At 45.2% G+C, this 25,082-nt stretch overlaps 1 protein-coding gene across 1 annotated transcript in view; it reads left to right on the top strand.

Moving 5' to 3' along the window:
* The window catches only part of FBN1 (fibrillin 1), a gene marked incomplete at its 5' end in the record, with an annotated part of 228,567 nt that extends 216,894 nt beyond the window's left edge, over positions 1-11,673 (top strand). The window contains 6 exons of the mRNA XM_080809914.1: positions 380-496; positions 724-852; positions 1,602-1,721; positions 6,284-6,515; positions 8,979-9,153; positions 10,375-11,673. Of these exons, the coding sequence (XP_080666040.1) occupies positions 380-496; positions 724-852; positions 1,602-1,721; positions 6,284-6,515; positions 8,979-9,153; positions 10,375-10,764 (1,163 nt within the window). The 3' untranslated portion in view covers positions 10,765-11,673. The remainder of the gene's footprint in view (positions 1-379; positions 497-723; positions 853-1,601; positions 1,722-6,283; positions 6,516-8,978; positions 9,154-10,374) is intronic.
* Between the last annotated feature and the right edge of the window lie 13,409 nt (positions 11,674-25,082).

The following is a 25,082-nucleotide window of genomic DNA, read 5'->3' as shown; positions in this document are numbered from 1 at the left end:
TCAACATTTCTTTTTGCATTTCAGCTTGAATAGATCTTTTCAACACTTTGGAAAATTTTGAGAATCCCTAACTTTTACTTTATTTTATAGTTTATTTAAAATGTCACAGTTTATTTGAAATGCCTTGGTTGATAAATTCCTGCATTGCTCTAGCAAAAGGGAATTGGGATTTCCTTGGCTCCCCAAAGAGCTACAGTTTTTGGTCTACAAGGAGAGCACAATTCATCTTCCAAACGCTTATCTCCTAGGTTCATCTTAGCCGGGTGCCGCCTGGCTATTCTGGCCAGGGTTGAGACGAATAGGTCAGAACGCAGAACTCCTTCCGAGGAGTACTGTACTGTCAGTTCGACCCTGATGCTCATCTTCCATTTCTTTATAGATCTTGACGAGTGTGCCACCAAACAGCACAACTGCCAGTTCCTGTGTGTGAACACCATTGGCAGCTTCACGTGTAAATGTCCTCCTGGATTTACCCAGCACCATACTGCCTGCATCGGTAAGTGGGAGAGGAAGACACCCTAGAGGAAACGCAGCTGTTCCTTTAAGGAACTGTTTTCTAGTTCCTCTGCTGTTGGAAGATGATGACAAAAAAGTGAAAAAAGACTGTGTGCACACACTTGTATGTGAAAAGTTATTGGCCTTTTCTGAGTGAATCATCCCTCTCTCTTTTAAACAACACAAAGAGAGTGGATTTTAATTCTTTTCCCTACCCGCTTGTTCTAGATAACAACGAATGCACTTCTGACATCAACTTGTGTGGCTCTAAGGGTATTTGCCAGAATACTCCTGGCAGCTTCACCTGTGAATGCCAGCGAGGGTTCTCACTGGATCAGAGTGGCGCCAGCTGTGAAGGTGGGTAGGGTTCTCAGCTTGATGCCGCTGCCAGGTCCTGAGGGAAACCCTTCATCCTCCTCCTCTAGGAGATCTCGGAACTGAGCACAGGGAGAACACCCAACTGAAGATGGGAACTATTTTGCTGGGTTGGCACAGGTGTCCTATCTTAAAGACCCATCTTTCGTCTCATGCTTGATCATGTCCATAACATGGGCCTTCCCCCAGTATCTCCAGGGCTTTTTCTGCTCAGTGAGTAGCATCACCTAAGAGGGCACAAACTAGTCAAGAAAAATAGCTCAGTTCCTGCATTTGATTCATTCATATTCTAGTCATTGGATCCAGAGTCCTAAAAGGATTCCCCACCTGTGGATTATATATCTGAAGAATAACTCGTCTGATAATATGCAATTAAAATTTAATTTTTTTTTTTTTAGGATTTCTTTTCTGTCTTGACATCTTTTAGTTTCTGATCCTGGCACAAATAAGCAAATACAAATAATTTCCACAGCGATCCCATAGAATGCTCTTGGGCCTTACCTTCATTTCTTGGTCATTTTAATTTGTAGACATTAGCAGGAATATCTGGATGTTTTTCTCCTTGGACTCATCAAAAGCTTCGGAGCACATATTCTTGACGTTCTGGTGGTAGAATAGTTTTTCAGGGGTCAGCTGCCTCTCCCTTTAGCATGTCTGTCAGTGTGGCTTCAGAGAACGACTGGGAGACCAACGCTGACGTGGCTTCAAGGCAGCTCTCCCTTCCTTTGCAGACGTGGACGAGTGTGAAGGCAACCATCGCTGTCAGCACGGCTGCCAGAACATCATCGGGGGCTACCGGTGCAGCTGCCCCCAGGGCTATCTCCAGCACTACCAGTGGAACCAGTGTGTGGGCAAGTAGTCTTTCCTTGGTACCACGATGAATCCCGGCGGGCTCCGCTGAGGCCAAATAGTGCTTTCTTTCTGGAAACTTGAAACCTGTTATTAGCTCAACAGAGGGTCATTTAAAGCCCCCCTAACCTGGTTGAAACCAGAGGAAAGTCACAGCCTTTGTAAAACAGCAAACTGGGGTGGGGGGGGGATAATGATAAAGGATATTTTGAGAACATTGGAAATGAAATGCCCCTAGAATTCCTTCACTCTCAGCATCCTCCCCCCTTCTGCTGCATGCTGTCACTATGGCCCTGTTCGCAGGAGGGCCAACAAAATCCTGCCTCTGACTGAAAAATAGCCAGCCAGCCAGAGATGATTTTGGGTGACTTTTGGCCCACTGACACAGAAGTGGTTCCATTCAGCTCTACACACCCTTTGGGGCAGAGCATAGGCAGCTGATGCGGGTAGTTTTTTCAGGTCTCTGAATTATTTTGAAAATTAAGGGAGGCCCACAGGCTCATTAAACTGAAATTATGTCATTTTTTATTCCATACTATCATGGGAAAAATACTCTTAGTGCACATGAGAGAATTCCAACATGGTTGAGTTTAGAGGGACCCCAGATTCATCTTGCCCAGGCTCTTGGTTTTACTAGAAAGACCTGAAAGCCCAAGGAAGGAAAGTAATCTGTCCTGAACCCTGTTCCTTTGTGACATGCCTGAGACTAGAATCTCAGGCTCTCAACTTCCTGACTCAGGGCTGCCTTTCAAGTGTTGTGTTCACTCACTTTATCCATGAACCACGTATCTACGCAGCACTGCGGTAAGCTTGGCGCTTAGATGACCTGTTCTAGCTGCCACGCCCATGGGTTCAGAGCCCTCCTTAGCAACGACACAAGGATTACTGCTTCCCTGGTGCTGCTCCCCCTCTCAGTGCTCCACTTCACTCCAAAAGAAGAGGCGTTTGGTGTGTTTTCATTTATCAAAACTGCATCTCTCTCATTTGGTTTGATTCTTCCCAAGACACAGTTTTGGAAAGGTGAGCGGGGTTGGCTAAAAGGAAGCCAGTGCTGGAAGAGTTTAGACGGCACGACTTGATGACCTGCCCTCCCCTCCTCTTCCTACCTTCATTCCGGGGGTAGTGGAGATGGGCAGATCATGTCTTTATTGCCTCAAGATTCTACTTCGGCCCCCGGAAGATCATCTCCTGGCTGGGAGTTCTAGAATAAATTGATTAAGAAGTTAGAAGAGGTTTGAGGGGTTTCAATACCCGAAAGATACTAGCCCAAACTGGGCTCATAATTCTTAAGAAGTATAGCTATCCACAATGAGCATTGCCTTCGGCCAGAATGGCTTCCCTGGAGCCATGCAGGGTGGATTTCTCGGACCAGCCCTTTCTGGATTCTCACTCCTGGGCTGCCAGCATTTCACTCTTAGAAGATGGATGGGTTTGGGGTCGAGGGCCACTGGGTCTCATTGTCTTATGGAATAGACCAAGCTTGCAGCTGCAGTAGGAGTTGAGCCATGTTGACCTAGAGAAAATTTGTAAGAGAGAGTCCATCCTACATTTTGGAATTCTCCTAGTGGTTCTCCCTTCACACCATGGCTGACATACACTAAGCAAGCCTAATGCTGCAACCTTTGATTTTAGAGGACAGAGTGGATAGGTTTTAGTCTTAAGATTAAGGAGGGTTTTTTCGAGAATCGAAGGCTGTTTCAATAAAATTAAAATGTCTCTCTTTATAAAAAGGAGACATACCCCCCCCCAATTTTGAGTATTGACTGAGAGGAAAACAAAGATTTTGGAGTACAGAAAAATTGCTCTTGGAGCCATTTGCTCCAGGATGAAAAAGGTCAGGAGAGGGCAAAGCATGGGAAACAAGTCATGTTTGTACACTGATGTACAGGGTGAGTGCAGAGATTCTTTCCAAGCTGTAAACATTGACTATTTGCCAGTTTCTTATCTTAATCCCTGTTCTGCTGACCCTAGTTCCCTAACATAGATAAGCAAGTTTAATTTAAACTTTGTTAGATTCTCAGGGAGTTAAAAAAAAAAAAAAGTAAAGTAGAATAGAAAAGAATGTGAAAGGGAGGAGAGAGTTAGTTCTTAACTGGGATGGATATTTATAGTAACAGAGATAGATGCTCAAAGCTAGAAAGAGCCTTAGAGACGATCTAGTCTGACCTCACTCCTAAAACATAGATCCTTCCCCAACCTCCCTGGTTGTCCAAGCTTCACTTGAATACCATCTTGAAGGACATTCACTTTCTTGCAAGATAACCCAATTTATCTACAGAGAACTTTAATTCTTGGAAATATTTTTTTCATAGAAAACAAACTGTTCCTCCCCCTACTTCCAACCCATTTCTGTCCTTTGGAACAATACAGATAAATAAATCTAAGTTTTATATCAATGGGTCCCATCCTACAAACACAGACATGGGCCTTAGAGGTTTTATCTATCAGAATCCCATCAGGAAACCAATGGCTAAGCCCAGCCCAAAAGCACAGGGCAAAGAAGAGGAGCGTGTTGATGCTCCAAGCACGACTGTCTCCAGGGGCTGAGAGCAGGTGAAAAGTCTGGAGGTAGATACGAAGGGGCAAGGGGAAAACATCCAGCCCAGGGATAGTCTTTCCACCAAAGTAATTACCCTCGGTTCCTCATTCACTCTTGGGTGCCCACGGCCTCCACTGGTATCTGTTACACACTTCATCTCTGATTTAGAGCAAGGGGGAAAGAACAAAGACAACGGCAGATCTAATGACCTCTGTTGTAGGAACCCTGAAGCCTAAATGACCTTGGGTGGATATCTGGGAGTCCTTGGATACAAAGAATTCTCAAACAGACCTGTAGCTGGGCACTGAGCCACGGCAGACAGCTCAGTGAATGGCTTTCTTATTGTGTATCTATTCCTTCCACACAGGAAGGAAAAAGGAAAAGGAGGGAGGAGAGGGAGGGAGAATATTATACATATGGAAGCACCCCGCCCCCACCATTTTGACCCACCTGTTTTTCCAATTTTAAAACCGATATTTACGGGGGCACCTAGGAGCCTCCGTCGGTTAAGTGTCGGACTCTTGATCTCAGCTCAGGTCTTGATGTCAGGGTCGTGAGTTCAAGCCCCACACTGGGCTCCGCGCTGGGTGTTGAGCCTACTTTAAAAATATATATATATAAATATAAATAAACACAGATGTTTTCTTAGAAACAGTTCTGTTTTTTGTAAAGGAATATAAAAAGGTGAAACCAACCAAAAGACAAAAAAAGTACCAGTTTAAGTGGTGTGGAGTCTCTTGAGAGACACTGGCACGAAGGCAAGCACGTGGCTTCTGCGATCAGACAGCCCTGGGCATAGATCTCGGCCCTGCTGCTGCTGCTGGATCTCAGAGGGGCTGTTGGAGCCTTGCTTTCATCATCTGTAAAACAGGGATTATGACACCTACTGCCCGTGATTGTTAGGGAGGTCAAGGTACTGAACCTTGTACTCTGTCGTGCAATGGGCATCTAATAAACCTTAATTACATTTCCCCTCCTCGCTTATGTTGGAAGCATTTGCTCAGTAAGGCGAAGGCCAATCTGTATGCAGTCAAATGAACATATGCCTGAAAATGGGCTACAGCGATTAAGGAATGTTTTACCAGCAAGCTTCCAGCCTGCCCTACACGGCAGGCCTACAAAAGTATATTCGAGATTTCAGAAAGGTATAAATTAGAAGTAGTGAGATACTCAAAGTTTTCTTCCTCAAGTTGATTTTTTAAAGTTAGATTTCTTTTCCCTGCTTTTTACTGTCAGACTTGGCAGGTCCCCGTGGGTAGCCAGTCCTGCAGCATCTGTCTCTATTGTGGGTTTTTTCCAATTATTGCTTGTGAAGTCTGCTCTGAATGTCTTCCAGCCATACTTTGCTTTAGACATGGCCCAGACGCTCTGGGCAGGAGGCTGGTTTGGATAAGGGGGGGGGGGGGGCATTCAGAGATGGGAGTAGACATACCAGAAGGCACTATTCATCCCCAGGAAAAGCACCTGGGGGCTTTTGCAGATTTTTGAAAAGGAAGTGCAAGTGGGGCAGACACTTCCTGCAGGATGGCAGCGCTGCCAGCCCCGCACATCCTCAAGGAGGAGGACTGGGAAAGCAGCCTCAGGGAATACAGCTGGTCCCTGCTTTGGAGACGGTCCTCCCGCTCACAGAGAACTGCAGGAAGCCTTCCCTCCTGCCCTGATTCTTGAACCTTAGCTAGGAACCAGCCCCTCGTGCTTCACGGGAGGCTAGTGTGGTGCGGAACACACCCGTGTGGGCTTCAGATGAGACCTGGAATCTGACGGCCCTTTGAACGCCACGCTCTAATGCTCTCCACCTGCTGTGTTTGACCTCGCCTTCCACGTTGGCTCCCCACGTTCCAAGAGGCCACGTCCATTTCCACAGTGCGCTCGCTCCCCCCACCCCCTCTCTCGCCCTCTCTCTCCCCTCCCTCTCCCCACCCCAGCCACCTCAGCCTGCCCTGCCTTCCCGAGTAGTGCGAGCGGAGGGCCAGCTGGCTGGCAGTCCCTGGTGGAAACGCCTGGTGTGTTCTGGTTTCCCTGCAGATGAGAACGAATGCCTCAGCGCGCACATCTGCGGAGGAGCCTCCTGTCACAACACCCTGGGCAGCTACAAGTGCATGTGCCCCGCCGGCTTCCAGTACGAACAGTTCAGCGGGGGCTGCCAGGACATCAACGAATGTGGCTCCGCGCAGGCGCCCTGCAGCTACGGCTGCTCCAACACGGAGGGTGGCTACCTGTGCGGCTGTCCTCCGGGCTACTTCCGGATAGGCCAAGGGTGAGTGCCGCTGCCCCTGCTTGCGCTGGGGGGCTCTCCTGCTCGCGCTGGGGGGGCTCTCTTGCTCCCAGCCTCGTGAAGTGGATGTCGCTCCTGACGACCCATCCTAGCTGAGGAGAACCATCCTTTTTGTAATCCTAGAGGTCATTCCAGTTAGCTCTGCAAAGGTGTTAGGCTATAATTCACAGACTATGAAACTTACCTTGATATAGGTTTTCTCCGTCTCGTTCTCTTGATCTTCTTGTTGAAAATGGATTCATTTCTCCAGAAATGCAGCGGCCGACCCAGACCAGAACAGGACTCAAGGCACATTCCTGACCCACCCTTCTCCTGGGGCAAGCCGGGTTCGGTCTTTACTGAAAACGCCTTGTCATTAGAGAACATCGTATGTTAGGATAAATCACAGCGGTATCTGGATTTAATGTACACGTTACACCTCAGACTTAAGTTTACATTAACAATTACCAAAAGAGTATGAAACAGGAGCTGAAATAATTATTGTGTTCTCCAGGCAGAACACTTCACCACATTGTAGATGTGAGTGCTGGGGAAGGCAAGACATAGTTTTATTTAACTCAGTAATTTGAAAGTTTAGTGTTAAGTTTTCAAATGTAGGTCTTTTTCCCTGCTGACTTAATTGAGACTTGGAGGCCCATCAACTTTTGTCTGTCTTGTTAAGGATTTCAGTTTTTACCTTTTTAATTAGGAACATACAGACATGAAATAGACATACACATTTCACACACACAGACACACCCCCACAAAATCATACATCCCAGAACACACACATATGTGTATATATCAAATTAACCTAGTGGCCTTTGATTTCTCAACACACAAACATCAAGCGATTCACTTTGGGTCTGTGTAGACTTGAAGGTAAAAGATTGTTTCATGGGAAGTACACAGAATGCCAGCAACAGGACACAAATTCCCAGATGTTTGTGTCTGGCTCTCGGTAGACTCATTCTTCATAAGTTGAATGCCAGAACCATTTTCCCAGCAAAAATTGTGACACTCCAAACTGGCTTCTGGCCAGTGGGACTTTGTAGTCACACTTCTTGTAAGTGGTGTTCCAGGGATATGAAAATACTGGAAAGGAGTTCTGAGAAAAGAACCAAAGCCTACAAATTTGGGGTTTTCCTTCCAATAACTTAATCATTTTGCAAATGTATATAAACACACACACATACACGATGAGCATTCATCATTTCATCCATTGTATTGTTTCTGCACGTTTCATGCTGCAAGACAGAGGAAGAGAAAAGGAAATGTACTGGGCTCTGGCAGGATTGCAGAAAATAGTAGGAGCCCCTGAACAGCTGCAAAACACACAAAGAGATCCTGCTTATTGGCATTGAGGGCATAAAGAAAAATGGGTTATAGAAAACAGGCCAACAAGTACAGAAAAAGAGATCAATAATTGGTCTTCGTTATGACCCATTGGTAGAAATCTACCTATTTATAACAGCTTGGGCTTCTCCGTGAATCACGAGAGTGGACCCTGCCCCCAAATAAAGACTCCTTAGGATCATTGAGATATTTCAACACATTTTGAAAGAGGAGCCTGGTAAATACATTCCAAGAGGCCTAGGAAATAGTAAGCAGAATAACAAAACAAGGTACTTGTGAAACATGCAAGCCTCCCTCTGTAACTTGGCTTTGATAACTGAAAGGCAAAGAAAAACAGCTGAACTAGTTCTCTCTTGGGCATGGGTTTGTTTATCCAGCCTCACATGAGTCAGAGCCAATGGCCCTAGTGGTTTTGAATGACTTGAAACAAATTCCCACAGTTGGGTTAAGCTCCCATGCTTGCATCTTATACATTTCACATCTTCATGGTTTGTTTCTAAGTCAACCTCAGTTCTACCTAGAACTTTCCTTACAGCTTCAATGGTTTTGGCCAAAGTGAGTGGTCACATAAGAGGAGAAGTTGCTCAGAAGCCAGAATGGTGAAGGCTGGTGGTGGTGGTGGTGGCGGAAGGGGAGGCTGTAGTGATGGGGTCAGGGAGGCAGGAAGAGGGCAGGGAGCTCAATGGTGGATGCTCATACCTTTCTCACTTTCTGGTTTATAAAAGGAAGACGTTTTCCTTTAACCTCCCAAGTCACATGGTCTCCCCCTCAGCTCCCAATCCTTTCCCCATTTCCACTCCATGTCCCTTCCCCGTGTTAATGGAGCAAAACACCTGCCACAGTCAGGTTCAGAAAAGAAGGGGCAAATCCATATGCAACACAGGACCCGGAGAGATAGTAGAAAGAAATCGACCAACCCAGGGAACTGGGACTCCGAGCCTAAACCCAGAGGACTTCAGGGTGGCTCTCGGAACCAGCCAGTCACCTAGAGGACAGATAGTCAATGGCTAAATGTCACCCGGTGGGGTCCATGCATCGCTGGAACTCTTGGTCCTCCTCCCTTATCTCCCAGTTCTAATGAAAAGGGGCCGTGCCCCTCTTCCTCCACAGGCACTGTGTTTCTGGAATTGGCATGGGCCGAGGAGGCCCGGAGCCACCTGCCAGTGGTGAAATGGATGACAATTCTCTCTCCCCGGAGGCCTGCTACGAGTGTAAGATCAACGGCTACCCCAAACGGGGCAGGAAACGGAGAAGCACAAACGAAACAGATGCCTCCAACATCGAGGTGGGTCAGAAGGTGGTTTCTCCTGATGTCTCCTGTTGCAGAAGGGCCTTCCAGATGCCTGTGGTTTCCTCCAAGGATGTTCCACAGTGTGAAAAAGCTCTCTGGGGAGAAAATCCAGACATTCCCTGAGCTCTAGGCTGCATTTTACAAGAGTCTGTGGGACTTTGGATTTTCTTGCTGCTTTTAGGGAGTGGCCATCCGAAGGTTTTCACATACTTGCTCATTTCCTCTGTCTCGCCAAAGAGAAAGTCAAACACCCACCCAAAGTCCGCTGAAAGGAAAGGTCTGAGATCCAGGACAGCAAGTGGGCAGAATAGTGAAGTGACATAGTGCTCTCTCCGTGGGGACGCCAAGTTCTGAAAGCGCAAGGCTCCTCTACTGAAAAGAGCCATGTGGAGTGTGAGGGAACTTGGATTCCAGACAAAAACAACATGGAGCTCAAGCAGCCTGGTTTTCTTTGCCTACGGCTGCTGCAGCCTTTCAGTCAACTCAGAACTGCACAGATATTCACCCAGACCTCTGGCTCCAGGCCCGGAGAATCCGGCACATGTGGTCCCAGAGAGGCCAGCTAGCAGCCAGGTGAAAAGCATTGAATATTAGCAGATCATCAGAGTCAGGAAGTAGGTTCCTAGGCGTGTCCTTCCGAGGGGATGGTTTTGCGTCAGTGAACAAAATTGAAATAGACTGGTTCTTTCTTAGCATCGGTGCTGCAACCCATCCGCTGTTTGGGAAATGAGATAAGTCTAGGGAAAGAAAACGGTCTATGAAAACAGTGGTTTTCGAACTTGAGCGTGCATGTGAATCATCTGGAAGACTTGGTAAGACGGATTGCTGGGAAACACCCCCCGGGGTTTCTGACTCGGTAGATCTCACTCAGGTGGCGCCAAGAATTTGCGTTTCTGACAGATTCCCAGGTGACGCCGATGCTGCTGGTCTGGGGAGCACACTTGGAGACCCGCGGCATTAGAAGACCTCCAACTACTTGACTTCTGTCTTGACATCAGTTTAATGTTTTTTTTACTATTATAAACATGTGCCAGTTTAACAGATCTACGACTTAAATGGTGTTTTATGTTTTATAAATGGTGTTTTATTTTCGACACGGTATATCCAATGTGAGCAGGAGGTGGTATTAGTGTGAGATTCGAGTCACTTTTTCTTTAAGATGAGAAGTAGGTGACATACTTACATTTTATTTAACGCATTGTCATGTCTTTCCAGGACCAGCCTGAGAGAGACACCAATGTGAGTCTCGCAAGTTGGGACATTGAGAAGACAGCCGTGTTCGCTTTCAATATTTCCCACATCAGTAACAAGGTCCGAATCCTAGAGCTCCTCCCTGCCCTGACGACTCTGACCAATCACAACAAATACTTGATTGAATCTGGAAATGAAAATGGCTTCTTTAAAATCAACCAAAAGGAAGGGATCAGCTACCTCCACTTCACCAAGAAGAAGCCAGTGGCTGGAACCTATTCATTACAAATCAGTAGTACTCCACTTTATAAAAAGAAAGAACTTAATCAGCTAGAAGATAATTATGACAAAGACTACCTCAGTGGTGAACTGGGTGATAATCTGAAGATGAAAATTCAGATTTTGCTTCATTAATTCACCAGACAGAGACCAAATAATTAAAAAAACAAAGATAGATAGGTAGAACGGAATTTTTCCCCCAATCAGAATCTTCATATCATAGGTACAATCTTTCACCAAGTAAATTTCTATAAATAAGCACTATTCTTGTATTACAAAAAGCAAGGTACAGGTGACTACCCTAGTTCAAAACAACCACTTTCTCAGGCTTCTCATGTGCGTAGCTGAGCTACCTTGTCGTATGTGTTGATTCTTGAAAACTGGGACACATATTTTCACTGGGGGTCAGCCATTCATGCTGACATGCCATCCTTCTAGCAGTTTACAGGAATGTGCTTTCAATCGAAGGACTGTTCTGTTTTTTCAAATTTTTAAACTTTGCTTTTCCAAATACGAGTACTAGGTTGGCCAATTATAATATCTATTTGGTGCTAGTAAATTCTCAAACTAGATTTATAAATGCACTGTAATATTTACACAACTTAGAAACCAAATTACCAGTATTCAGTTCAAATACTCCATTAATTTCAATCAACCAAAGTTAGTTCAGTAGCTTATCTCAGTTATGAGTTATAATACATTACATGTAAATTAAGTGTGTGTATACTGTAATCGTGCTATTTTTTATCATTGAAACATTTATAAACTAGAATAATAATGCCCTTAATGTGAGGGTTTGTAATGGTGCTTATTAAGACCAAAGACTTGTTAAATGTATACACCAAGTGGTAAGGAAATTTCTGTGACTGGCCCACACATGCGTGGAGGTCTGGGAGGACCAAGAACCAGCCCCGGCAGCCAGAGGATCACCAGTGCACCCTTCATCACACCCGTGCAATATGCCAAGATTCCCCTCAATCATTCCTGTCAACAAGGGGTCCATGTCATAAATGTCACAATAAAACAGTCTCTTTTTTTAGTGTACCCTTGCTTTGTGTTCTTGCATGGATGTGGGATTGGAGGAGGGGGGTTGGCATTCTGGAGGCTAAATAAAGTTTCCTGAACTTAAATTATCCTGGGTGTGGTAGTTACAGCTTTGAAAGGTGCCACACGTATAACCACGAGCAAAAAAAATTAACATATTTGCCTTAGTCCCTCGTTCTGTTCATTAAAGACAGTGGAGTTATTTCTGGCCAATAAGAAATTTAGATTGTAGCCTTGTTTCTAAAACATGACCTAATTAATCCTGTGACTTTCAGACCTCTAGATTTAAGTATTTTAAGCTATCAAGCTCGGTCACTGTCTTAGAGCACATGGGTTTCATTATAAAAGATTCATCATGCCCTCCCCCCTCAAATATCCAGTGTCGGCAAAGCCTTAGGTGCTTCATCCTTTTTCCCCCTAAACATCTGTTGTTAGTCAGGGCTAGTCTAGCTTACAAAAGGACCATCCCAAATTGAATCCAACTGAAGGCTATCTAGCTCTTGCTTTTTGACTGTCGTAATTTGAAAATGCTGTTTTAAGTGCAATGCCGAGTATTTAACAATTAAGTTCACTGAATTGGTATGAAATAATTCTTACAATCCCCAAGGGCAGTAAAGTGAAGGGTGGTGAAAGTAAAGGTGAAATAAAATTGCTGCATGAAGGGGAAAGAAACCATCTAGGACAAAGGAAAATCCTCTCAAACTCTTCAAAAAGCTACGCTAAAGACAGTGGAGGAGGTCTGTTCCATCTTATTCCAGAAGGCAAAACGAAGGTTAGTTGCCATGAAGTTCAGTTTAACATATATCTTCCTAACTGCCAAGCTGCCCACTGAGGAATGGATTTCCTTGTGATGTGGTGAGCTCTCTGTCGCTTTTTGGAGTGTCCTAGTCTAGGCATAATGACAGCCAGTGGACAAGGATGCTTTCTTCTCCCTTACAGGCCATGAACATCTTGAAGTATTTTTTTGTATCTCTTATTTTACCATCCAAAAAATCTTGCTTGTAATAGGTGCTAAATAGAAATGAATCAAATGACTATTTTGGAAGCAATTTGTACCTTGGTTGGGAAGTGAAAATATGACTCAAAATTTCCTTCTAACTCTGTGCCTGTGGGTCTATGATGGAAGTGTACTAAAGTTGTTAGAGAAGAATATATAGCATATGGTAAACAACAGTTTGCATTCGGAAAATGTCTTTGATAATTTAACCAGAACTGCATTATATTGAATAACGGATTTTCTTTATAACAAACAGCAGAAGAATATAGAGTTGGCACATGGTAGATCACTTTGATATTTTTAATAGTCTCAGTCTGGATTTTATTTATTTCAGAGCCAACAATTTTCAACAGCATATTTTCCATGTTTCTGTCTGTAACAAAACATTTTCCTCATTGTTCCATTGTAAATATTCCTCTTGTTGGAACCCTTTTGAATCCTGAGATTTAAACCTGTACCTTTTAATTGTCTGTGACCTTTCGATTTTACTTCCAGTGGTTGACAACCTTGGTTTTGTAAATCTCTCAGAAGCTTGAAAACGTCTTGTCTCTACCCCTCAGCCCATTTCATTTGCCAATAATTATTTTGTAAGTAGGGTTGAAATGAACTCAGCTGGCCTTGTGAAATGTTTAAACTTGCACAAACAACTACATTTTTGTTCAACAAATAGCACTTTACCCAGCCAAAATTGCTTTGGACATTGCCATTACAAATACTGTTAAACTTCAGAAATCATGTTTGTAAATTAGATGAGCCAAAATAAAGGACAATTAGGTGGATACTACATTAGTATACTTAAAAGTTATATATCTATAAACTGTTAGAGATTTTTAGATCACCACTTCGTCCACAGAATGTACTTTATTCTGATTCTAACGTAGTTGTTAGAGATAGATCGGAAATGTCATTATTGCATGGTTTAAGGATCTTGTTTCTAAATGCTAGAAGACTATTGCTAGGAAGATTAGTCTTCACATACAGACCTGAAGACAAAGTTATTTCCCCCTTGCCAATTTTAAATAACACTTTGTAAAAAGGAAAAAAGCAGCAGCAAACCAATTTATTTCATTAAACATTTTAAAACCCAATGTGAGCCTAACATTGTATTGTTAGGAATGGATTCTCAGTACTCTGAGTTTAGGGTTAGGGAGCAACAAGAAGGCTGTGACTTTGATTTTGCAGATTTCCGTGTGTATCCATGCCTGGGCTCACTCACAGGTCTGGGTCTCAATGAAAGGTTCTGACATTCTCACAAATGTCTGTATAAACATGAGGGTCTTGTACATTTGACACCCGACATACATTTGACAGGACCTGGCAATTCCACAGAATCTGTTATTTCAGCTAACTGCTAATGAATCCAAAATGGTTTTTCTGGCACACAAAGTCATAAACCTCTTTTTAGGACATGGGCTGTTTTGCATCCTGGAGCCAAGCCTGAATCATGACCTCTGCGAATGGATGTCAATTTCATTTTTACTGTTGGACAGGGGAAGGTGCATTCTTTTTAAATGAATGAAGCAGGTAAGTGGGTCTGACTTCCTGTTAGCTCAACTCTGCATTCTGTCCACTCTTGTTTCCCATAGAAAGTAATATCCACTGTTACTTTGAATCCCTGTGACTATCTCCATTTCATACATAAAGCCGCGTTACCTTCTCAGCTCCCTTTCGCCCTTCGTGGGTCGGTTGTAGTGTCAGTTACCAGGCCTCACGCTTGCTATTTCGAGAACCCGTAGCTCGGGTTGGAAGTAAAAAGCAGCATGGAGGCAGCGAGGCTCAGGGGAGAGCCACAGCTCCATGCAGTGGTCCCTGTGGACCTTCCACAGCCCTCCTGGGCTGCTTGCTCCTTGCAGCTGAGCCCTGAAGTGCAGGAGTCAGAAGAGGTCTGTTTCCCTCTAAATGTAAAATTCCCTCTGGGAGAAAATTAAATCAAACCTAAATGTTTCAGCTTCTTCCTCTCTTGGAAGTAGAGGTAACTGAAAACATCCTGGTGATAATCACACATCCCATCGATCCCACCCGCCGTGGACAGAAAGCGATCACACGTCGGTGTGGTTGCATCTGCATGGTAAGCTCTGCTCTAGGGGACCCTAACAGCTCTGCTAGGTGGGGAAAGATTAACGGGTCCTTGATGTATCCAAATTTCAAGAGCATGAACGGCTGTGTATTTTTGTCACCACATGAGATCAGCGCGATCAGCGGTTGGCCTTTCTGTCTATGATCGTACCAAGATTATCCTTCGGTGTCTTCACCGCATCTGTCTAGGGCAGTGTCCTGATCCAACTCCAGTGATTCAGTGCCCCAGGCAGGAGTGCACACTCCCCGGAGGCCTGCGGCGTCCTACATGTTGGACCGTAGCAGGCTGTCCTGTGGGTCCTTCGCAGCCAAGCACCGAGCCTGGGAGTCAGTCCACTGCAGAACTAGCTCCATGCGGGGCAAACGGCTCTGCATCATGCCCCCTCCGGCCACGATCACTCCCATGGGGAGGGGACAGGGACACCAGGGCTGCTGTTCTTACAGGCTGAGCTCTCGGTCTCCAGTCGTTCTCCCGAGGTCTGTGATCCCTGGTTTGGAGCTTTGACTTTGCTTTGGCTTATGAGGTTCACCGAGATTGCAGTTCAGACCTGAGATCCTGAGCAGTGCCTGGTCCAGAGTTCTGACACTGCAGGAAGCTGTGTTCAAACCTTAGTTCCAAGTTATTTGGCCAGGCGAAATCCTTGATGTCTCTGAGCCTCATTTCTACTATATATATGTATATATATGTGTGTGTATTTATTTTTTAATCTAAAACTGCTAGTTTAAAAAGCACTTGTGAACAATGTCCCTCTGAACCTCGCTTCAGTCCTAAGTAATTATCCTTGTGCACAAGTTCAGGTGTCTTATCAAAAGTCTCTCACCTTGGGGCACCTGGGTGGCTCAGTCAGTTAAGTGTCCAGCTCTTGATCTCAACACAGGTCTTGGTCTCAGGGTCGTGAGATTGAGTCCCACACTGGGTTCCACACTGGGCTCCATGCTGGGTGTTGAGCCTACATAAAAAAGATAAAGTCTCTCACCTTATAGAGATAGAACTGAGACTAAAACCCCCACATCTTTTAAAACAGCATGTACTCCCTTCACTGTGCATGCCAAATGAAGAAGAAATCAAACACGGTATATGAAATCACAACAGGAATCCACAAAGCTACAAATTCCATATGTGCTTCAACATCTAGATACCCCTCTGGTCCTCCAGAAACCCATTGAAGACAGGCGAGGTGAGAAATGCCCTCCATAGCCCTCCTTTCTCCCCTTTCTCCGCCCTCCCCATCCCCTCCTAAATGTTCATCATGACCCGGTAGCCCACTGCTGACTCCCCTGCGTCATGAGAGACTTCTGATGGCAAAGATTCTTCTATGTCCTCGTAGCTCGAGGCCTGGCACACAGTGGGCACTAAATATGTGGTGAATGGATCAATGAGTGAGGTTGGAGGAAGGGAAAATACAAGTGAAAAAGGGAAAAACCCATGCAGTAGAACAACCCATTTCCTCAGCTTCTCTTCTTCTTCCTCTACCTCTCTTTGTCTTTCTCAACAAATATTTTTTGAACACTTGCCTCATGGACGAAGGATGAAGGAAGCCAGGTTCCTAGCCTGCTGAGACTTTGAAACAGGGGGTGACAGGGCAGCTCTCTCCCCACTGTTCTTTAGTGAGGACATGGTTAGACTTTGCAGGTGCCTGAAGGAAGTTGCAGGGTGTAAGTGTTCCCACTCCCCACAACCCTAGAAGGCAGGAGGCAAGCTAAGGTTCCCTAGTAAATCCACCTTTGACATCTGCGAGGCCCCAGGTCTACATCTTTATGAATCACCAAAATTAGAAACCAAAATTCTAGCATATCTCCCCCAATGGAATGCCAAAACTGGTCATTTTTCAGTAGGAAGTTTATGGTTGGAGTTAGATTTCCAAGCTTAAATGAAACTTACCCTGAAACCTAACACATAAAATCGGGCAGAGCTGTTTGGGTTAAATAGATAGCCTGGGGTCTCTCCACTCACTCCCTTCAAGACAATTCTTATGGACAATTGTAACAGAAAGGTCAGTTAGAGTCTGAATGATTCTACAAATGTAAGACAAATATCATTTATAACTTAATTTTAAATGTTGACAAAAACTCTAAACCCATTAAATTAATAAATAAGGGGATTATAGACAGCATGTCAGATAAGGAAGCTATACACATTTTCATTGTATTTATATGCAGCAGAAACTGACCAGATGCTCCCCAAACATTTTTTTTTCCCTCCTGGGCTCACTCCAAGACTGTTAGGTTAGTGCTGTGTGATGGATTCTAACCAGTGGGGAATCAGAAGTGACACATGCCATTTCCAAGTCTAGCAAAAAAATACATATGCAATCATCCACATTCACAGGAAATAAACTTTACTGTATTAAGCCACTGATATTTTAGGATTATTTGTTATAGCAGCAACTATCAATTACCCTAACTGGTACAAGTGTACATGTATATATATATATAAAAATATATATGTATATATGTATAATTAGATTAGTCAAGGTAATAGACATATATATTGACATTATGGTGATTTTTATACATACACACACACATACACATCAATGTCTTTTGACCTTGGCTGCAGCATTAGATTGACTCAGGGATTTTTTTTTTAAATCCCAATGTCCAGGCTGTACCCCAGACTTACCTATTCAGAATCTGTGGAGTTGGAACCAAGATTGTAACAGTTCTAAAAACTCTCTAGGTGGCAACCAAGGTTGAGAAGCACGGCTCTAAATCTTCAGGCCCACTGTAAAAGTCAGGCAACTTGGGAAAATCTACCGGATAATTCTGACATGCATCCCATCCACTATTGACATGGCTAGTCGACGGGACATGAATTATCACAGAAGAACGTTAACCATGGCATTCCCTGTCTCTGCAAACTGTATCTTTTCACTGGAGTTTGGGGTGCGGCAGCAATAGGGAACAATCAAGCAGGGATGTAGCATGTATGTTGCAAGGTGGTTGCTTAGACTCATTAACCGGCCAACTCGCACTAGCCTAGGGGCAAGATGGCGAATCTCGCCTCCATACCGGGACGTTCTCAGGGAGTCAGCATCTCCAAGGTGAAGTCCGTTCATAACAAAATGTTGGGGAAATCCCCTAAAAAATATTTTAATCAGAAATACGGTCCAGTGAGCTCAAGTTTATTTATACTGCTCTTTACCTTATAAAACTGGAAAATATAAATTAGTTCTTTTGAAGGAGACAGTTCTCTGGCATGAAAATAGAAACTTTCTTTTCAAGAAGCGATCAGCTTCTGTGAAGAGTGTGCGAATTATATGGTGGGAAATGGGGCCAGGCTGCTACCCAGCCCATCTACCACCTCCAGGTTCAGACACTCAGCCTCGAAATGCTGACGTGAAAACAGGGGACCATTTGCCAGAAACAGGTGATGCATTCTGTTACCTAAATTTAAACCTTTACTATGCTTCCCACAAGCTTTTTGGTTCAGAAAACCGCAAAAGAAAGACCGAAGACAAAACAAGAACTCCAGAAAAGTAGAATGTTGTTGCCAATTTGAGAGTCAGAAAAAGGAACTTCAAAATACATTTCAAATAAGAATGCTCAATTATATTGCCCTGTAGTTCATGGGTGAGGGAATATCCAATTACAGATGATGAGGAGAATGAGAAGAGATCATTTCAAGTAAGTTTAAATGCTATGGTACGTTCAATGCATGTAATAAATTCCGTACATCGAATACGAAGAATGAAATCCATTTCAATTCAGGGAAAAAAATTGATTTCTGCCTCTCACTGCTAACTACATGGTAAATAATAGTTAAACAATATCTACTTGAAGACACCAAAGTCACCCGCCTGGAGCAGCCAGGTGTCTGTCTCACCTGCCCTAAAACCTCCTATAGCAGTGCTGCTCGGACGTTCACGGTCACATACACCAACCGTGGACCCTGCTGAAATGCAGACTATGAACTTGGAGGTCTGGGGTGGGGTCTGAGATTCTGTATCCCTACTAAACACTTGCAAGATGCCCATACTTCCCCAACAAACTTTCCTTACAAAAGCAAGCGAACGGCTCGCAGTTTGTAGTTTGCAATTTGAATTTTTTTAAAATGTTATTTATCTTGGTTACTCAGTGTTTTGGGTGCATGCAAGAAGCGTGCCTCACTTACCTGGCCCTTGTCCCAGCCCTTGGTGCAGCCTGCAGACCACACTCCCTGTAGTGACACCCTGGTGGCCTGCCTCGTTGTTTGTTGTTCCTGGCCTGGGACTGACCCGGGTCCATAGCTCTGCCTCCCAGACTGCTTCTACTCTACACTACCAGTTCCCACCTCACATAGGAGGTCTTCCAAAGCCCCAGATGTCAAGGAGACCCTGGAATGTGTAATTACATATGTTGCTTCTGAAATTCCAGCTCTCTCTCAATGAAATTCCTATATCAAGGAAATAATTTTTAAATTGCTTTGCTATAGTTCTAGGTGTCACATTTCCTGATAGTGTGCTTGGATGCACCTATGTTTGGATATCTACCCCCTCTTAAAACGAAGGCCTGACATTTTAAATTTTTTTCATGAATGAGACTCCTGAAAAAAGCTTGCCTCTCACTGGGTGGGCATTAGTCTCCATCAGCTGTCCTCAGAATACACTGGCATTACTCTCCTTTTCCTAGGGAGCCTTTGTCTGAAGAGGTCAGAAATATATTCTTATAAAAAAGCATGTCAAACACTGTCAGATTTAAAAGGAGTTTCAACCACATCTTCTATGGAGGAGGATAGAGCTTGATTTATTTAAGATATGCTAAACTGTGTTGGCTTGAAATGACTTCAGATAATCCATCATTCCTTCATTGCTCTTATTCTTTAAATATGTATCCTCCTCTTAAAAACACATTGACACAATTCCCAAAGTTTCAACATACCAACATCATGAGATGGTTAACCCTCATCAACTTGATATTTTATCCTAGGCAGGAGCGCTTAGCAACATCCTCCAACTTGCAGATTTCATCATGCAACTCGTGTCTACAGCTCATTTATAAAAATATGAAACAAGGTCACCTCCAGCATGGTTTCCTCACTATCTCTTTCCAAAGAGCTTAATAATTGGCCCCCTCCCTTCCCTGTCTGGCCTCCACTCCATTGGTCACAAACCACAAAAGCACTTTTATCCAAATAGATACACCCATTTACTCACATACTGAGCAACAAGCATACACAAAAATACACTTTAATGGGTGGGTCCGTGGGAAGCCACGGAAACTAGGCGTGTGGGGGAGGGTCATACAGAGAAGAGAATAAAAGAGGTGTGTGATGGGCTGAGTGATGGGGGCCCTACAGAGAAAATCATCAAAGGTGGAGCACATGAACTGGTTTTGCTGATGTTTAAACCAAGATGGTTTTTTGCCTCTTAGTAAACATTTATTGAGATTTCCTATGTGCTTTGCACTGTGCTGGCCTTCATGGTGAAGAGAGACAGGGTCTACAACATTGAGCCACTACGCAAAGGATTTACAATCTACTGATAAAATTAACACAAATGAAGCCACCACGTGGGAGAACTTACACGTCCACACACACACACACAGGTACAGGAAATATTTGGTCCTACAGTGTCCTCAGCATTTCAGAAATATCTCAATTATCCCTCACAACCATTCTGCAAAGTCAGGTGCTCTTGATTCCTTCTTACAGAAGGAGAATCTGAGGTCTAGGAAGGGTAAGTCATCTTCCCAACATCACACAGCTAACAAGTGGCAGAGATGGAATTCAGTCCTAAATTTATATAACCCCATTTTGGTCAAGGAAGATCTCAGTAGTTTTCACCTAATCATGTGTATTTCCTGCCACAGATCTGCAAATGTTCTCAGTTGTCCGGGCTTTTGTGGGAGGTTAATCTCCAGGTGGTGACACAGGAATCCGGGCCCCTTCCATACTGAAGCTCTGCTATTTCCAGTATCTGGAAATACCCAAAGGTGTCAATGAAGGGCAGGAGTAAGTGATGAGGGCACATGACATATTGTAATGGCCGCCACCCAAAAGCAATATAAATCACTTTTATTTCACTGACCATTAGTTTCATAGCCCCAGTAAGTCGCAAAGGGGTTGGGAAACTCCCTGGCTGGGTACCTGGGTCCCAGAGACCACCTGACTGAAGGGAAGGGAGCAGCTACATTTGGCAGCCAGCTAGCCATCTCCGCTACAAACTCCAAAGCCATCAAACGTCATGCTTCTGAACCATACAAGGAAGAGCTAAATTATGTGGTGCTAACTTACAGTTCCTGAAAGAAGTTCAAAAAAGTGGGAGATCATAAGGTTGGAGCAGAAAGAAGGGAACCCGAGAAAGGTGCTGAAAAGTGGGGAGGAGGAAGCCATTTCTGGCTGAGAGGAACCAGAGCGAACATGCAAAGTTGGGAAGATAAGAGTCATATTGCCAGATGTGTTTATGAGGTACAATACAGGCAGTGACATGTATCAGAGGCTGAGCTCCCAGAGCTTAGAAAGTGCTTTTCAGACAATACTGACCACAGGCTTCCCAGGGACTTCTCAAAATGTAAATGCAAAGAGGCCAGGGACCACGTTTTATGTGGTGCATTTGGCCCTTCAGTGCCCAGAACTCGGCAATTGCTCAGAAAAGATAAAGTGTGAATGTTTTATGAATATGGGTGGGCTATTAAAAATGTGCTGAGAGGTAGATAATCCAAGGTCCCCCATTCCACTTGTCTACTATTGGGCTTTTCGGTGCCTAAAAAGAGTTGCAAATTCCTCAAATCTTATAGCATTTATCTTTTTCCACAAAAGAAGTCCTAAAATCTGGTAAGGGGGTATGTAGTGGAAGTGGTGAAAGATTGTTTCCATCAGAGGCGTTGGTGAAAGCTTCTCCGGGATGCAGGAGCCACGCCGGGCCTTTACATCGGGAGGATATCCTGAGCGCAGGCCCTGAGGTGGGTGAGAATGGGGTGGCAGCGGTACCAGCTGGCACGCGTGGTGTGGAAAGGAGTGGGGTCATGAGGTAGTGGTCATGGAGGGGCTAGAATGCCTGCCTAGGGTAGTTCGGAATATCGTGGGTTGCTTTGGGAATATTGGGAACATTAACTCAGGAGTGTATAGGATTGCCTGGGAAGCCTGGACACTGACATGGTAGAAAAATCCAGAAGACTCTGACTTTCTTTCTTGATCCCTTGGCCAGGGCCCACTTATCTCATTGGGCGTTTAGGCATGAGGCCAGGGGTTGTTTGTGTCTCAATCATTCACTGAAAGAATGAAATCCTGTGAAAGTGCAGGCAGGAGCCTTCAGCAAAGTGGTGGTTTGGGGAATGAAAGGAAGGGAGTGGCCTCGGGACCACACTTGAGGCGAGACATCCTCTTCCCGGTTCTGCTGAGTAACCTAGGGAGAGTCCCTCGTCTCCTTGTCTCCATTTTCTCAACTTTACTTGGTCCCCTGCATTTGACTCCCAAGAAGACACAATCATGGAAGAGGTTACAGAAGACTGAGCTAAACGTAAAGGGGCTTGTATAAGATATAAGGAAAGAAAGTGAAGCGAGTGTGATCTTGAAGTCTCAGAAATGGGTGACAACCTCCGGTTGTAGGTGCCTTAGTGGTCATGGCATTAAGGACCCCAGGGGAAAATGGAAGAAATGAAAACAAACAACTGAGTTCATGATGCAGAAGTGAAATGAGCATTTCCAGAATGTGATTTCACTCTGGAAACTGGAAAAGAATAGAAACATATAAGAAGCAAAACCCTTTTAAGCTTGTAAAAAGGCCACAAAAACCAAACTTCCTTCCAGTGAGGCAGGAAGAGGCAGCAGTTTGGGTGGTAGATCTGGGCGAGTAGATAAGCCCTTCGATGCTTCCATTGGCACCTCCATAAGGAAGATGACAGCCTGAAAGCTGCCCAGGGCAACCTCCTGAGTCCTCTTGCTCCCCCATCTCCCTCCTCCAAGCCCACCCTCTGTGCTCCCCCCTCTCAGATTCTGAGACTCCATGCTTAGGATGGCCCAGCCCACCCTCCAAGCTTCTGCTTTCTCTACATATATGGAAAGGTTCCCGGCAGGAACATGGAGCCCAAGACTTCCAAACCGGACTGGCTAACGTGACATGTCCACCCCAGTGTGACTTAAGTGATGGGAAGCCCCTTTTGAGAGAACTGACAGAGGATTCTGTGCTCCAAGGTCTGAATCTCAGCCTGAAGTCTCATACATTTGGAAAGTACTTTCCAACTTGCAAAGTGCGGTCGTGTGGGCATGTTCTCCCTGAGACCGAGCATGATAAACAACCCGATGAGCCCATGATCTGGCCACTGCATGTTCCAAGGGAGGGGAGGCCGTCCTGACCACGCAAGGTGCCCCACACCCTCTCCCCTCCCTTTCTCACAGCCTTCTGACCCCCAGGGAACGTCAGAGGAGATGAGCTAGTGCTTAAGGTTCCCAAGCCTGGGCAAGCTCCGGCCATCCCCTCCGCCTCCCAAGCACAGCCAGCTAAGAGAAAGGATGCTCCGTGCTCAGATCTGTGGCTGGAACCAGAGAGTCTCGGGAGAAGGGCTGAGCAAATTGGGTCAGACTTCTGTGCCGGGCTGGGAGATTCCTTGGAGTGACTGGGTATGTGTCAGCTGCTAAATGATTCCACTCTCTTCTCCGGGCTCCTCAGCCTCCTCCCTCCCCTCAGGGAGCTCCAGCTGCCAGGGAGTGCTGCTCTGCCCTCTGGCTGCTGTGGCACGTGGGCGTCATCATAACGAGCATTGTTTAGGGAGCCCATAAAATGTGCCGGGCAGCCTGCTAGCCGCTTTGCAAAAGTAACCGATTCCCCAGCTTGGAATAGGAAATGAGGTCACATTCTCTCAAACATGAGCATTAAATGCCTTTGCATCCATGTTATGTCTGTGGATGGACACCAAGACCCCAGGAAGTCTTCCCTCCACAGGGTCCGTGCCCATCGGTACTTCTTTAAAGCCTTAAACCCAAAACTTTGGCCAGCCCTCCAGGGAACTTCACTCTCTTTGGCTGTGCTTGGTGCTGCCAGCAGTCACTGATGAGTGACCTTCATTCCACAAAGTGCCCCCTGGGGACAGCTGCTCAGTGAAATTGATGACCCAGCATGAGGTGACCTCTGCCCGTTCCAGGAGTCAGATCCCTTCAAAGAGGCATTTCCAGCCCTGGGAACAAAGTCTGAGCTCTCAGTGGCTGTCAGAATGTGCACCTGCTATGCTCCACTGTCCTCTGCCCATGTCACCTCAACTTGGGACCCTGAGACACAAAACACCAAGAGCCAGGGCACAGCTCTGCTCTTTATACACAGTGCTCAGAGCTCACACACAAAGTTACGTTTTCCAACTCGGCCAGCCACCGTACTTTCTAGTGAGCTATGGCTATCATTCCAGAAATGGTGAAGACGGGATCACCTCTCCACAGGTAGCATCAATCCTATCCCCTGTCTCAATAGGACTAGCATGTTCTTCAGAGAATCATCTACCTTATTATCTGTAGGTTCTCTTTTTAATTTTCACACCTCTTTGTGTTATTAGTTCTGTTTCATACACGAGGACACAGGCAGACTGACGTTAAGGGAATTGCTCGAGGTCACACAGCTAAAAAACCAGAAGAACTGGGATTTGAACCCACACCCTTATTCTCAAACACCTCCCTAAAATGTACTTGGTTGGTACGTCCATCTAAGTCAAAGTCAAGGAAAGAGGCTCCTTAAATAGGTAGATGTGTTTCTTTGTGGAGTCCCTGGATCCAGGAAAGTCCAAGCTGAAAGCCCTTATCTGAACTCCACTGGAGGGGACAAATGCACAAGCAGTCTGTGAGTGCCCGGGACACGGCATGCCACACGTGAGCTGTGGCGGTCTAGCACACGTGTTGGCGTTGGACTGTGGCCTGCCCTGGCACTCTTACTAGGCCAACAGCCTGGGTTAGAAGACCCAGGAGAGTAAATGTATGAGAATCTAAAGGCATGTGTGCCAGCTATGAGCCTCTGTCCATTCCTAGGCTGATTTTTGGCCTCAAACTCTGTACTAGCCTCCTTGGCTGTAATCACCTCCGCACTGGGCCTGAGGCTTTTTGGACAGAGGCCCATGGGAAGAAGGGCTTTATCAGGTCTCACTTAAAAGCCATATGGGCCTATGAACTCGAGTTTTCCAGCACCATCCCTGATCACCCTCTTCTGTCCCACTAACAGCCTACCACAGCGAAACACTATCTGCTCCAAACAAGAAGTTCAGATGGAAAATATTTGGACCGAAGTTAGATTTGAGTCTCAGGCAAGAGCCAAGTAGCTGATGGAGAAATCAGAGAGCGGGAGTCTGTGGGTACAGAGACGAGAAGGAGCAGGTGGCTGTGACAGAGACCCACATTCTGGGGTAAGGGTAGAGGAATGTTAACAGGAAGTAAGTGGCA

Source organism: Martes martes (assembly GCF_963455335.1).
Source record: "Martes martes genome assembly, chromosome: 7".
NCBI lineage: Eukaryota > Metazoa > Chordata > Mammalia > Carnivora > Mustelidae > Martes > Martes martes.
This window is presented reverse-complemented; position numbering and strand designations above follow the sequence as displayed.